General features: G+C 31.1%; 1 protein-coding gene across 4 annotated transcripts in view; it reads right to left on the bottom strand.

Moving 5' to 3' along the window:
• Positions 1 to 3198: 3198 nt before the first annotated feature.
• The window catches only part of LOC106792224 (potassium voltage-gated channel protein Shal-like), a 62501-nt gene continuing 49618 nt past the window's right edge, over positions 3199 to 16081 (bottom strand). For 2 of the 4 annotated variants that reach the window (XM_014758488.1, XM_014758478.1), the window contains 2 exons: positions 11212 to 11475; positions 3199 to 4938 (listed from right to left, as the gene is read on the bottom strand). In XM_014758488.1, the coding sequence (XP_014613974.1) occupies positions 11332 to 11475 (144 nt within the window). In that variant the 3' untranslated portion in view covers positions 3199 to 4938; positions 11212 to 11331. Of the gene's footprint in view, positions 4939 to 11211; positions 11476 to 16081 lie in introns of those variants that run through there. The other 2 variants (XM_014758512.1, XM_014758495.1) reach the window with 1 other exon arrangement.

Genomic DNA, 16081 nt, shown 5'->3' on the forward strand with positions numbered 1-16081 from the left:
TTAATCTCTTTCCTTATCTTTCTTTTCTATGTTTGTGCATGCGTGCGATATTTATACATAATCGATAATAAACAAAATATATCATTTACCCTTTTGCGTGTGATTAAATTAATAATTCATTTTATCTTACTTTCCAGTTTTGAATTTCATCGTATTCGCGAACTCGCTTATCGTAAAACAAAATACATTGGAATTATCTTCTTACTCTTTCCTATTTTCCTGAATAAAATATCATAAGAGAATCCTAGAAGTTTTCTAGGACTTGACCCTGGCAAAAGTTCAGAGTGATCAAAAAAAAACGAAAAGATAACTATTACGTATGTAAACATGTACTTGTTTATATATGTATATGTGTATGTATGTATGTATTTATGTATGTATGTACGTATGTATGTATGAATGCAGGTGTATGTACGACGAGAGACGGGCGTCGCGTATTTTGTCTATTAAACCCTCTTATTTAAAGTTATTACGTCGCTTCGGAAAAATTGGCAGTACGGTAGTGAATTGAAAGACTCATTATTATATTTTCTTTCTCATTTTGGTTTTTTCTTCTTCTCTCATCTTCTTTTCTTCTCTTTCTTCCCTTATCTTCCTATTTAAACGTGACTACTCATCGCTTTGTTTTATTATTATTATTTCTTTTTGTATTAATATTAATTATTATTATTATTTAATTATTATTATTAATATTATTATTATTATTATTCATCTTCCTATCATACTTCCTCGGATTACTTATAATTATTAATTAATTATTTTACCAATCAATAACGTACTCTCTCTCTCTCTCTCTCTCTTTCTCTCTCCATACTCGGATGATTTGTTTGAAGCACAAAGTACAAAACGTGATCAATCGAATGCTCTCTGTCGATCTCTCTAATCAAACGTATCAACATGAGATAGTTAACGAAAATGTATTAGATTTTACACGCGTTAGATATACGCGTAAAACGTGTTAAACAAAATAAAATAAAACAAAATAATTTAAATTAAAATAAAAATGTTTGAGCAATTAATATCTAATCGAGAAAATATTATACAGTACGTATTAAATAAGTAATGATCTAATAATTGTTCATTTTTATTGACCTTAATCAAAGATACGAACGAGGCTTGATCAATTTTTCGGGAATTTGGCACACGAGAAAGAAGGACAAAAGAAGTTCTCTGCAGTCCCTGTTGTTTCTTAATCGTCATATTTTAATGACAGAATAGGAGGGAGGATGAATAAAAGTTAAAACGTCACGTTGCTCATTATATGCTACGTTCATGACTCATAGTGAACGAGATTAATTATATTTTAATCGCTAATCCTGAAATTTTTCTTGCGACGGATACCTTCTTTAGCTAACTTTCAATTTTTTTTCTCTCTCTCTCTCTCTTTATTTCTTTATATGCTCGATTCTAATGTGTTAAACTTTTCATGTATACTTCTTCTTCATTTTCTTTTTTTCTTTAATACTACCTTGTACAGTGGATCTATTTGCAGCTTAAAACGACAGAAGATCATTTTTTTTTTTTCATGACACTCAAGTTTATACTCTTTTTTTTTGCTCTATCTTTCTTTTTCTTCCTATTTTTCTCTTTTAGTAATATACACACACAAAGAGAGTATATATTCGTTCGACAACACACACTCTCATTCTCACTCACTTTCATATTCTTTCTCTCTCTCATTTTCTCTTATTCTCGTAAAACCTTGAACACATTCAAACCATCACGCATACTAGTAGTTTGAAACGATTTAGAATTTATTTTATTGCACGACGTGGGCTGCAAGTGTGTGTGAGCGTGAATTTGTCTCGTATGTGTATTATCTCTTTTCCTTTGCTTTTCACTCATAATAATATTTATAATGTTATATTTATAATGTTTATATATATATAATTTAATATGTATAATATATATATGTATATGTTATTTCTCTCTCTCTCTCTCTCTCTCTCTCTCTCTCTCCGTTTTTTCTCTTTTATTCTTTGTCTTGAAGTTTGATCGTTACAGGTAATTACAAAGTTAATTATATTCAAATAAATACTTTTTCTCGTAGAACTTCGACGAAATATTTACATAATTCATGTCATGTAATATCCTGATTACACGAATAATCGGTATTATTATTATTTTTTTTAATAAGCTTATATTCTTTTTTACTCTCAATCTCCGTTTTATTTTCCGTATAATATATTTTTCACACGCTTGTATCGATCGATCGTTAATCGAGATTTCATTTCCCCATAACTTTATAAATTCTCACAATGAGAATTTTCGTTCTTTCTTTTTTTTTTTTTTTTTTACAATTGTCTATTTCTTTTTGTTATTCCAACAAATATTATATTCGTATAATACTCGATCAAAATACGTCGATCGTAGAGAATCAGAAAGAGAAAGAACATTTAAGCGTATTTAATAGTTATTTTACTAATTCTCACTTTATTTCTCTCTCTCTCTCTCTCTCTCTCTTTCTTTCTTTCTCAAATTCTTCATTATTTCTCTTATAATATATTTATACTATGTTACACCAATCTACAAAGAGAATAAATGAAAAATCTACTCACAATAGATAATTATCATCATTTATGGAACAACATAAACGCGAGTAAAAGGAATGTATCGTAAAAATCGTGTTAAATTCTTCTTTGTTTAATTTAAGCTTTCGTATTATTATATCTTTATTGCGAAGAGATTAAATTAAACGTAATATCTAATATCTGTCTACCTGAAAAGTCATCTCAACGATCGATCATACAGCGAAATAACGACGAGAGAGTGGACGTTCTTCAAATCGACGCCCAACGATTTTTTTATTTCAATAATTTATTTTTTTCTAAAATATCTTCACGATCGGGCACAACCGAACGCGGAACTTTGAAAGAACGAGGGTATTATCTTAATTTTTAGTTTTAATCGAATACAAATGTAGGTGGGTCCCTGTCTCTCTCTCTCTCTCTCTCTCTCTCTCTCTCTCTCTTTCTCTCTTTTTCTCTCTCATACACACATATACACACACAAACACATTCTCTTATTCTCTCTTTCTTTCTCTTTCACGGTATCTTTCTCATTCGATCGTCATTTTGTATTATTATAATTATTATTTTTCTTCTTCTTCTTTTTATTATTATTATTGTTATTATTATTATTATTATTATTATTATTATTATTATTATTATCAATACTATTTTTACACATGGACAATAATTTCTCTTTCATTCTTTATTTCGCTCCGCTTTTGGACATTGCGGTTGGCATGGATAAAAGTTGAAAATAAAACTTATAGTTATTCCGTTTTATCGACAATACCAGGCAGACACGAGACCCTTTTTAATAAATCGCACTTTATAATCGCAAATAATAATTTCTCGATATCCGAGATGAAACTAAACATTATCTTGAGTAAAATCGCAAACTATAATTATCATAGATTTAAATTTATTCGGGAACCACGTCGATTCGTTAAAGAAACTACTAATAGTCCGTTAATTTCAAGCATCTTTTTTATCTCTAAAGATTTTCTATATTAAATATAGATAGATGGGTAGGTAGGTAGATAAGTAGGTAGGTAGGTAGGTATGTAGGTAGATAACGTAGAATTATAACTACGATGAAGACGACTAATTGTAAGTGTCTTCAAAACTTATCGAATATGTACATAGGTATGTCTGTGTCTATATATGTATGTAATTTGCATACGCTTTTAATAATATTTTAAAAAACAATTTATAATTATGAAAAATTTCTAATTTTTAATATCTTAGTATTATTACGTAGTAGAGTAAGTATTGATAAGTATACATGCATCACAAGAGAAAACGAATAATTCATTAAGAAACTGTGAAAAATTTCAATTTAAGGAAACGACGAAGTTCGACCCGAAGCCCGATCGTCTAATTAACAAAAATCAATTATATAGATTTATTAACGTAAGTGTCAATTCGCATACGAATTATTAATGAGATATTTTGGATCTCACTTTTAAAGATTATCGAATATACAATCTATAAATTTCGTCAAGATATGAAAAATAACTATGCGACTCGGAGTAAGGCATATTATGGTGCCATTTTCTTATTTTGCAACTTGTCTATCTTTTTTAATCGTGGCATTATCACGTATTATCAAGAAATGCGTTTCATTCTGTTTGTATTTCTTTTGCCTTTTCTTTCCTTTTCTTCCTACATCTCTCTCCTCTCGCAAGATAAACAAATTACATAAATGCACGCAAACAACATCATAATATATCGAACGGCGATGAATGTCGATATAATTAACATCGATAAAACGAATTTTTCGAATAATGATTTAAACTCATCGTAGAAATTCGATTCGTTTGCGAGTCATCATTCTTGGAAATCATTTAGAAATCCTTCACGAGCAACCTTGTGGACCTTGAGTATTAATCTATTATCGTTATAGTTGTCTGTTTATATGCTCCTATATAGAAGAAAGAATTTATTTTTGAAAGATTACAACGCGAGACCGTGAGTCTTTAAGGACATTTTTTAGGACATTGAAATATTTTGGACGTTGATCTCGCTATTAAGATCCCTTATACAAGATCGATCTTTTTCTCTCTTTATTTGTCATCGAAATCGAAAATTATGTATGTGTGTATGTGCGTGTGTATGCGTGGACATATGTGCGTGTGTTAATAATTAAAACTAACAGAGCGTAGTAATCTCATCGACGAGATCCGGATTTGAAATTTCTTCGATCTTGGATCATAGTTAATTCTGATCTATTCCATCCCTCCTCATCTTTCATTTACTCGAATCTTCTCTTTCTCGATCTGATGATAAATCTTGATATACTTCTCGGAGAATATTCTTGGTTTTTTTTTTTAATAATCTCTTTTAAAGATTATATTTCTTCTTGGGGGGTAGTAGTAAATCATTTCGGAACTTCTATCTCGTCGACTCGTATCAGAGTATTTTCCCTTTACTGCAATATACCCATAATAATAGATTGTATCGTTTTAAATTTATATTTTAGTTTTCTATACTCGAATTAAATGAAAAATAACTTGTTCTTGAATAAATTCGATCGCATTTTAAGATCGTATCAGTGTTACGTATTTCAATGAGATCGAGATGCTTACAGAGATAGAAATCTCCATTATATCTTCTCTCTATAGAGATAAATTTAATAAAACGAAGAGATATGAATGGATTTTAAATGTCACAATCCAAATTGAATATCCCACGTGGATAAAGTGTCGGAGAAAGATTTGAACGCGCAGATGTTTGAATGAACCTTAAACCCAACTAATTTGAATATTTATATGATAAAAACTTAATCGAAATGCTTAAACTTCAAAATATAGAAGATAATACGACAAATTCATTTAAAATTAGTCTGTATATTTAAATTACTTCGATTATCAAATATATTACGTATAATATCATATGCATGCTAACTAAACAAACGAGAGCTTGTATCTATGAAATGGAATAGTTTGTAACAGTTAAATTAATGTTATAATTAATTTGTTGAAACATTCGATGAATTGGAAACAATTATAAATTGAATAATTGTAAGTACAATGTCAAACGAAGAAACGAATAATTATTTCGTTCGTTGGAATAAATAATATAATAATGTAAATTAGTGCATAGATAGAAAATGATGCTGCTACGAGAACGCATTTAAAACGTGTCAACGTCAGTAATCGTATTAATAGAATTACAGGAATATGGTAAAATTTCTATGACTCTGGCCAGCCGCAAAATGTAAACCTGCATGTAACATGATCGATACTCATCTAATTAGGATAATATCAGCTTCATTGCGTCACTAATAGTTATTTCATTACTTAAACTGCTTTGGATCGAAAGAGCACGATCGGATAAGTGAAAATAACATGGGATGATATTTGAAGATCTATCGAAAAAAAAATATTATTTTCACAGAAATATTACTTTCGCGAAAATAACTATTGTTCGTTCGTATTTTATTATCGAATATGAAAAACGCGTTCTAATGCGAAAGCTTATCGTGTTCCAGGTATGTTGTATTGTTTGTTAAAGCTATGAGGTATGTCTCACAGTAAGCTTAAAATCCTACTATTTCTTTCTCTCTCTCTCTCTCTCTATCTCTTTGTATTCTTAAAAAATTCTAGCAGAATTCGATGCAGTTATTAAAAAGTCTTATGTGAGTTCTCGAAATAATAGTCAGTAGTTTTTAAAAGTTATTCGTAACAAGCCCGCCAATCATGAACAGTCGAGAACTCGGTCATCTATTGTCGCAGCTTTTTTTAAGCCCGAACTAAATTTCCAAAAGTCAAACGAGAGTAAAGGATTAAAAGAGAAAAAAAGGATTTCAATGTTCCTTTTCAAAGTCAGCCTTCTGGAATGCCTGGCAAAAAATAAAGAACCAAATATTAAACTACCGAGTACCTATCTACACGGAAGATACATAATAATTCTTCGGATTATAAGAATATTTTTTTACGACGTAGTACGAACAAATTCGCGTAAAATTTTATCCTAAATTACAATAGGATATTGGAATATCTCGTCTGTAGGTTGGATTCAAATCTCACATCTTTGCATTTATCTGATTGCGTATACGAGCGGTGTAATAGGAAAGAATTTTAATGTAGGTACATGAAAAAGTTACAACGAAATTGTATTCTATTTTATTTCTACAAAATGAATCATTTTCATCGTTTTGTTAAATATTTTACGAAAATTATTATCTACCATATACAAGATGTTTTAAATTTTTACCGGACGAACACTCTGATAATACAAAATGTAAGATATTTTCTAAACCGTTCACAATATTCTTGGTAATTGGATATTAGAGACCCTTTAAATCTAGCCGCGCTCAAAAGAATCCAAATGATCCCTACTGATGTGTATTTGTAAGGTAGAAAAATTATAGAACCCTTGACGGATTTATTAGAGGTATACCTCGTCATTAGTTGTGCTAGGAATGCTTGAAGTATGAGATGATATAAGATCAAGAAAAAATATCGAGAAGTGTATTATGAAACACCTTAAAAGAACAACGTATTATGAAGAATCTTAAGAGTAACATAGAACAAGCATAACAGCAGCCAAATATCAAGTCTTACGATTGTACTGCCTTACAATATCGACTACTGAATATATTGTTGTTATCAGTTATTAAAGTAGTGTTTTCTCTAGCTACTATAACTTCCATTAAGATAAATATATTAAAAATTAAAAAATGGGATATTATTAATCAGCCATTGAAGCTTGAAAACTGTAATAGAAATCCCCTTATAATTGATCAAAACTGGAATTAAAATCCATTATAAAAAATAATTGTTTAATTTGAAGCATAAACTCACTAGATGTCATTCATATTTCTCTTTTTCATCTCTCAAGCAAATCCAAATAAGATCAATAGATTCACTGAAATTAAATTATGTGTGATGATAAATCCATCGATTCGAGAACGCTGCTTATCTATATTGCAATTTCACAGTTGGACGCATTCGAATTTGCCAATCTCACTGAAAATGCATTAAATTGATAAACATTTGAGCCTTGTAAGCCAGAATGTGCGAACGAAGAATATAATGTGAAATAGGTACTTATGAAAAAGAAGTTTTTATCCAATTTTATCGAATTTAATTTTCTAAAAGAAAATATTATTTCCTTTTAATAAACTACCGTATCGTCGAATTATAATTTCTGTCAATTATGTGTATATAATTAATATCAACGTAATATTATATATACGTACCATTATTATCTAAATCCAATTTGTTTTCATTTAATAGAAAGCTTATCAATTTCGAATATAAAAGTAATTTTATTATTTTAATACAAACGTCTATAGACAAAAAATTATTCTCCAGTTGATATTGAAAATTGAAAGACATTATCGACAAGAGAATTAATATCATATAAAAGTGTCAACCAAAAAAGTTAAATTTACATAAAAAATAAAAAAGAAATCGAAGAATCGATCGAAGGGGTTAATAAAACGGCAAAGAATGAAGAAGAAACCCGAACAACGAGTCAGTCGCAAAACACGCATTCCAATGAAACCTGCCAATATATCGGTCAAAATTGGATAATGGAATTCAATTTAGAAATCGACAAAAAATAAAAGAGGAAAAGAGAAAGATGAACTTCGCCTATATTCGTACGACTATCAGATTTCCGGAAGTTGAACGAAAAAGAGTTCGAGAAGTAAACTAGGCTTTTCTATGGCGTGTGTTCTCGAGAAAAGTCGGCCAACTTGTTGGGTCTTAAAGAAGATTCACGAAAGAAAAATAAAATGGGGAAAGAGAAAGAAAGGAAACAACGCTGACGATTGTCATGCAAAAGAAGGAACCAGTAAAATGAGAATGGTGGTACAGTTCCGGAAAATAGTGGATGAAAGAAACGAGAGAGAGAAAGGTTGAGCTGGTTCGTAGGAAAAGGGCTAGAAAGAAATAGATAGACGGATCAAAAATAAGAAGAAAGAAGGAGAAAAGCTTGAAAGAATCTCGAGAATAAGTGAGGCGTCCGTGAAAATGATGCTGATGGCGCATACGCGTCTCTTTTTGTCTATGCGAGAGTGAGTTTCTATATTCCGTCACATACACGCACATACACGAATAGATACACGCACACATTTATACAGAAACGATGGTAGATACCTTAGTGAAACTGGCTAAAGCAGCAGAATGAGCGATAGAAATAACACACTCGACTCGGTTGCTTGCACCCCAGGAAACTAGAGAGGAGAGTAACACCGTTGAGAGTGGAGAACTTTGATCGATATCTCTACGAGATTATACCTCGAGGCTCTCTCAGAGTTACTTCGAGAGAGAGATAGTTAGTTGGTATTGTACGGTCGATGACCAGATAACGAAGCTCGTTCCCATCGTTTGTGAATAATCCCCATTTCTACCATTCAATGTCATTCTCGTATTTATACGAAACATGATAAGTATCGAATCAATATTTATTTTGAGATTAGGCGTAATAATGAAGAATTATTGTGTTAGTACACTCGTTTGAAAAATATTATAAATCATTCTCCTGATTTTTTATTGAAACATTGTCATTCGAATTATCGATCGAACAATGACAATTCTATCCGGAAAAGGTACTCTGTGAGATAAGCCAATAGGAACGTATTCATTCCACGCCAGGTATTTCGGCGGTTTACTTCAGTGTAAATTTACCTTCGACCTCGTTTCGAAGGATCAAGTTCCTTTCTCAAACTGGCATCATCGTCTAGTCAAGCATCCAAAGCTCTCAGGATCGAAATTCGAGTAACGAGCTTTGGTGTACGATTACCGGTTGATTCATCATCCATTTGCTGGCTGATCTGCCTCGATACCAAACTCGATACTACCGACCGATACATATTTTGCGAGGAATCAACTCACAGTACTCTTCATTATGTTCAAACAAAATGGCAAGACTGTGTATTAGAAAACGTTTACTGATAGAGTAAAACTACGTTGAAAATATTTCGGAGAATAAAGAAATATTGAATATGAAGTTTCGTAGATTTTTTAAAGATTTTGATAATTTTATAAAAAAGATTGTTAAACATTTTTATAAGAAACATTAAGCGTAACAAGTTCAAACAATGAGTTATTATCTTTTTTAAATTATTCGGATCGAAAGGTCATATTTCACGCTTGAATTACGAATATCCGATATTGATTAGCGTGTAATCAAGTTTTATTATAGCTCTCGTCCTTTTAACTAAAAGTAAGCATCTCGATCTTAAAGCGTAATCCAATAATCGCGAGAAGAACTAAAGGGGTAGCTTGTATAATTATCGTTCGACCTTGACGAGATGGATACGACAAAACGTCGTTGCGTTTTACCCTTTCATGGATTATAAGATATTATACACTCGTAGGCTAGTACAGTTGATCGGTTTTCGCTTGAAAGAAACGACAAAGCTTTATTAATGTTAATAAAATAATAACTATCGAAGAATTTCGTAAAGAAATCCTAGACGCGTGATTTAACGTTACGTATTTTATTTTAACAAATTTGAATTCATCCGAGTAAAAAAGATAATTAATACAAACATATATTTGTATAAGTTTATTTATACAAAATATTTAAAATATAATTTTATTTAAATATATACTTTTTAATTAAATATTTTAATTTGAAATAAAATATTATATTTGAAAAATGATCACATTTTTAAACTAGAATTAGTTTACGATTACTGGATTACTTTGCTTAGTAATATCGCGAGAGAAACAGAGTGAAATATCGAAAAAGAATGGGAAACTTATTGTGTGTTGAGAAAAAAATAGCGCTAACCACCGAAAGTAGCCTAAAGATTTCAAAATAAAACATATAAGTTTTCTCCAACGTTTGGAGATATGACAATACGATCGAGAAAAACTTTTCTACTACTAGAAAGTATCTGACAAGAAAGAAGAGAACCCATTGGCTGAAGCAAGTTTGTACATTTCATGCGAACCCATTTGATACGAATCTCTAGCAAATATTTGAAACGATTCGATTAACACACAGTTTCAAATCATTTCCAAAATTATTTGAAGTCAGAAACTCTTAGAACATGTTTTTAACATTTTGAAAATATAAAAAACCTTGTGTGTAAATTATTCTTATTCAAATTTAATAATTCATTTTCCAAAATTTTTCTCCAGAATTTCTGATTTCGAATGATTCAAGTATTTCCTACTTTCCAAATTTCCAACTTTAACGGAAAATTTATTTTTAATGATACAAATTATTCTTATATTAAATAATCATTCAAATTTTCAATATGTAACAAATTATTAATCAGGATAATAAATTACACATATTACATTATGTTTGTGAAAAATATAAATTTTCATTTAACAAAAATTCGCGTATCTTAAACGAATTAAATTCATAAGAACGTGGAATCATTTGCGTGCTTGAACTGATGTGAAACTTTCGTCGTATATAGTGTGATCGTGATAAACTGTTGCAAATTGTTTCTCTCGAATACTAAATCTATCGCTAATTAAGAAAAGTATCCAAAGTGAGCAGCGATACGTGTGAATCACGAAAATCTATCAATGGATCACGAAGAAGTTTTCGACTACTTCCGGTGACGCGCTTTTTTTATACACATTCTTCTTCTCAATCTTCCATTATCCTTTCTTTTTCGACGATATCTCTCCATCTTTCGTTCTAGTATCTTTTTTTGTTCTATATTTTTGGTTCTATATATATTTTGTTTAAATTTCATTTTTAAATGATCGTGATTCAGGCTCACCGTGTTCGTGGCCAGATGGCCACCGTAGTTCGTTCTCGAAGCAATCAGTAGAGAAGAACGATGAAAGTTATAGGTGATCTTATTAGTGGATATGGTGATCGTGATTGGTCTCGATCGTACTCAAGCGGTCTCCGAAAGCGGAAGTGGTGGCTGCCCACCGGAAGTAGTCATGGCAGGCGCGGTGTTGGTTGTGGTGGTGGTGGGGACCGGAAGTGGCTGTAGGGCCTGCATGTCACAGGTGTGGGAACCGCGCTTCTTTAGGTCCTGGAACAATTGGCATTTCGGATATGTTTGAATGTTCTTTCCTTTCTTCCTACTATTTTCTTTTTTTTTTTGCCTACAATTTTTTATCTCTCTCCCTTTCTCTCTCTCTCTCTCTCTCTCTTTCTCTCTCTCTTTCTCTCTGTCTCTTTCGCTCGCTTCTTCTCTCTCTTTCTCTCTCTCTCTTGCGCCCTTTTTTTTCTTTCTATCTCTCCATTTTCTCTCTCTCTCTCTCTCTCTCTCTCTCTCTCTTCACCATTCTTTCTCACTCTCTCGCTCTCTCATTTCTAAACCGATTAAGACAAATTTTAAATTATGTCTACCTCTCCTCCCTCACTTCTCTTCTCTCTTTCAATGTTTTAGCTGTATCGATCGCTTCTCTTTTGCTTGCTCGTGCGGAGAGCTCATTTACACACACAAAAAAAAAGGTGCAACACAATAGTGCTCTATCAAATGTCACGGTTTATGAAACTCAGGATATAAAATACTTGAGCCAACTACGAGGAACTTTCGAATATGTTCTAAGATCAATTTCGCGTTTTCTTTTTTGTGATGGTAAAAATGAAAAGATCATAAAATCAAAATATTGAGTGAACCAAATAAATGAATAAAATTGTATACTACGAGTAAAGAAAGATACGTCGATGAAAATGTATTCGAAATAATGTTGCAAGATGATCGTTGTTAGTATTTTTTTCTTTTAGAAATAGAACAATAATAATGGCTCAGCTACGAAAATGTTTCAAGGAAGAAATTGTTTATCCATTCGTCAGAAGCGCGTTTAATATTCGCTAAATTCGATATATTTGAAAACAAAAAATAAATAAATATTCAAAAGAATCTAACGTCAAGAGATTATTATGAAATAACAAAACAGAATCTATTTTTTAAACGTATTTCGAGAAAAGAAAAGAGGGTCGAGTCGTTTTTCTAACATATTCGTTTTTTCTAACACATCTAATTACAAAAGTTATAAAATATTACCGTATTAGTAATTATAATTAGTTGCATTTAGTCGAAAGAACGAAGAGAGAGCGAGAGGAAGAGGAAGAATGAAAGAGACACGTGACCACGTGCAGAGAAACGAAATCATGCGTAACAATGAACAACAAAGACAATTATAATAAAAACAACAAATACGAAGCAAGCAACAGTAATAATTAATAAATACAATGAGGAACAAGAAGAAGGAGAAAAATATAATACGTAATCGATAAAGAGAGGAACGTATACTATGGAAACTACGAAGGTATTGAAAAGTATGTAATTATATAAGTATATATATATATTTATGTATGTACAGAAGCATGCAATATGAGTAGTAACATATTTATCGAAAGCACGATATAACAAAGCTTTAAGATATATATATGTTACCGTCAAAGCCGGAAATCAGTCATTCCTAGTAATTCCTCGGCACTGTTATCAATGGAAAGCGCCTTCCGACGAAGTCGGAAATTAAAAACTTCTTCCAGTTTTTCCTAGGTTTGATGCATTGATAACAATGGAATTACTAGCAATGACTGATTTCCGGCTTTGACGGTAACATATATATAATACATAGTTCTCTTCTTTGAAGCTTTTCGTTCTCTTTGTCAGATGAATACAATTAAATAATAACGAAAAATGTTCTGTTTCTTCGATAAAATTGTAATAAATAAATGAACTAATAAAGAGTCAGGTATTAATCCTTAAGCAAAAATGTTAACGTCACGATATAATATGTATGTTATCGTTAAAGTGTATAATCAGTATAGTTATTTCATGGTTTAGCTGATATTTTACGTTTTAACGATAACATATAAATATAAGTATAAAAATTATTTAAGTATAATATATATATAATAAAAGAATAGTCACCACAGCATCTCATCTCAGGAACGTATCTCGAGAATGTATAATAAATTCGTGCTTAATTACATCGAAAATTCGAGCAAACTAAATTTATTAGAAATTTCTTCACTCCGGGAAAGTTAGACGTTCTACGTTTGGTCTGAATAATACTAAAACTCGGACTAGGTCCGCGAAAATACATGCTTGAACGCATTGCGGTGATGACCTTTACGAGTCAACGTATTCGTCATTGTCCATTCATCGTCGTTTGCTCGATAGTCAACGCTATGTCCTGTTTTCCTCGAAGACAAGAATCGTTCGAGCTAATAATTCCTCATGACAAGTTGCACTGCACTGCAGGTGCACGATGCACTTCGTACATTCCTATATACACATACCTAATCCTTACAAGCTTTCACCAAATATATAAGTATGTATGTAGTTATGTATGTACATATCTAAGTACGTATATATGTATCAAATGAAATGTTTGAAAATTCTTGCACCCAAGGATAAGTATATCTTTCGAATCAAAACTAAAAAAAAAACTATTTCGCATTCAAATAAAATCGGAAATAATGTCAAGCAGGATTCTTAAGTATTGAATCAAATATGATATATATACAAGTAATTACTTCAAAAATAATTTACCTTTCTATCCGAGTGTAAGTACATGTAGAGACTACAGGAATTGTATCGAATATTCGACGAAAGAATTTTTCTATCAAAATACAATGAAAAGGGTATAATCTATCGTGAACTTAAATTTTTGCATGAAACGAAGTCGAAACTATTATTAGTAGCACTAGAAACGTACGTTAGGGTGCTTGTGCGAAACGCAATAATGCATTTTCATTAAACTAAAGATGAAGGATAATAAAAGTATCATAGGACGTCCAACCAATAGCAGCGTTACCTCTTTATATATAAAATGAAAAAAAAAAAAAAAAGAAGAGTAAACGTTGAAAATATTATAAGGCATTCACTATCTACATTAAGAAGAAAATCTTTTCCCCACGGGGAAAAGATATACCCACATAAAAGAACAAAATCTCAAAGCTGGGAATTCTTACCAAATGTTTTTTCTTTACCGGATTTTATGGATGTTGACCCAATTTAAACGGAAAATTTAATTAGACGAATATAAAAAATAATATGAACATTTACGTGCCTTTAACACGCGGTAATAATATAATCACGTTTAAATTCAACAGAAGGTAATACTCGATCTTATTTCGACTTCTTCTAATTCTAAGCGTACATAATTGACGAGCTTTAAAGATAGATTAGATCGTAATAAAATTATAAATAAAAAATACAATAAAATGCAATCGAAATAAATGTCAAAAGAATTCGTTAAAAATTGAAGAAAGAGAATAATTCATGATAAAGCGAGAAACGTTCGAAAACAACGCGCACTTATGAATCTTATTAAACATTACCGTTACGTGGAATATCTTTTTAATTATAAACACCTATAATAATTCTCTTCTGAAAGCATTACACAATATCTAGAAGGGCGTAGTGAAATCACGGCATGAATTAATTAAAGTTATAAGACACATTCGTTGCTCTCGTTTATTTCTTTCTCGATGCAAAACTTAATAACTGTGTCGTGGATGCCCTAAAAATGTGCTTCTCATTAAAGTGTAAACACAAATAGCCTTTACAACTCATGTATTTCTATTTTTCTGCGTTTGCGTAAAGTATACGTGTTAATATAGACAAGCCTCTTTTTATATCATGTATAATATAAAAGAGGAAAAAAAGACAGAGATAGAGTTGATGACGACTACGATGTTAATGTTGATAATGGTGGTGATGATGATATCAAATGAAACACGTTGTTGAACACATCTGATTATGAATGAATCTGTAGACCCGTGAAATGAAAGCAAAGGAAAGGTGAGAGGATAAAAAGACTACTCTGTCAGAATTATTTTGGTGATGTCACTTTAAACATATAAGAAAGAGAATGAGAGACTAGCAACACTGATCTCTTTGCATTCGACGCTCTCATATCTCCTCATTTATCTACATGCACTCAGAGATGCATTTGTGCGATGAAATAAGAATACTTGGATATTTTTTGTATACCTTCGTGTGTTTAAAGATGCTGACGTGAAACAACGAAAACCCCCTATACGCATTGAAACATTTTGCAATGCATGCATCGATACCGAAGGTTTCATGAAAATTGTATCAGTTTCTGTTTCAGTCTTCGCATTACCAATTCTTCTCAGTTTCTCGTGTGATATCAACGTTAAAACACCTGCTTTTTTCCTTCATCAATGCAAATGCCGATTTGCCAATGCTAAAAATAAGTATGTTTTCATGTATACATCATAATATGTACCATGAAACATTGGAGTTGATGCATACATCACAACATGTTAAAATGTGTATAGGAGCTTTAAGAATCATTGAAAAGATATGACAAAAAAAAAATAAAAAGGAAAAGCTACAATGGCTGCAATTCCAGTTGTAGAGAAAAAGCAAAGATGAAGTTTGATCTTAATCATTGTAAAAGACTAATATACTGTAACACGTATACTTTTTTTCATTTTCTTTTATTTTTTATGTTCTATCATTTTTATGTTCAATCGCGATGAAGTTGATAAGATGTAAGACTTCGTTTCGGCACTTGTATGCATCTTTCAAGAAAGTAATATCGAAAGTGTAATAGAATCAAAAATTGATTTACCATTTCGCGTTTATGAAAATAGAATAAAATCGACGGGGTATATTGAAGTAAAAAAATCTAATTTCACGTAAC

Source organism: Polistes canadensis, unplaced genomic scaffold (genome assembly GCF_001313835.1).
Source record: "Polistes canadensis isolate GaletaPanama2010 unplaced genomic scaffold, ASM131383v1 scaffold_9, whole genome shotgun sequence".
Taxonomy (NCBI): Eukaryota; Metazoa; Arthropoda; class Insecta; order Hymenoptera; family Vespidae; genus Polistes; species Polistes canadensis.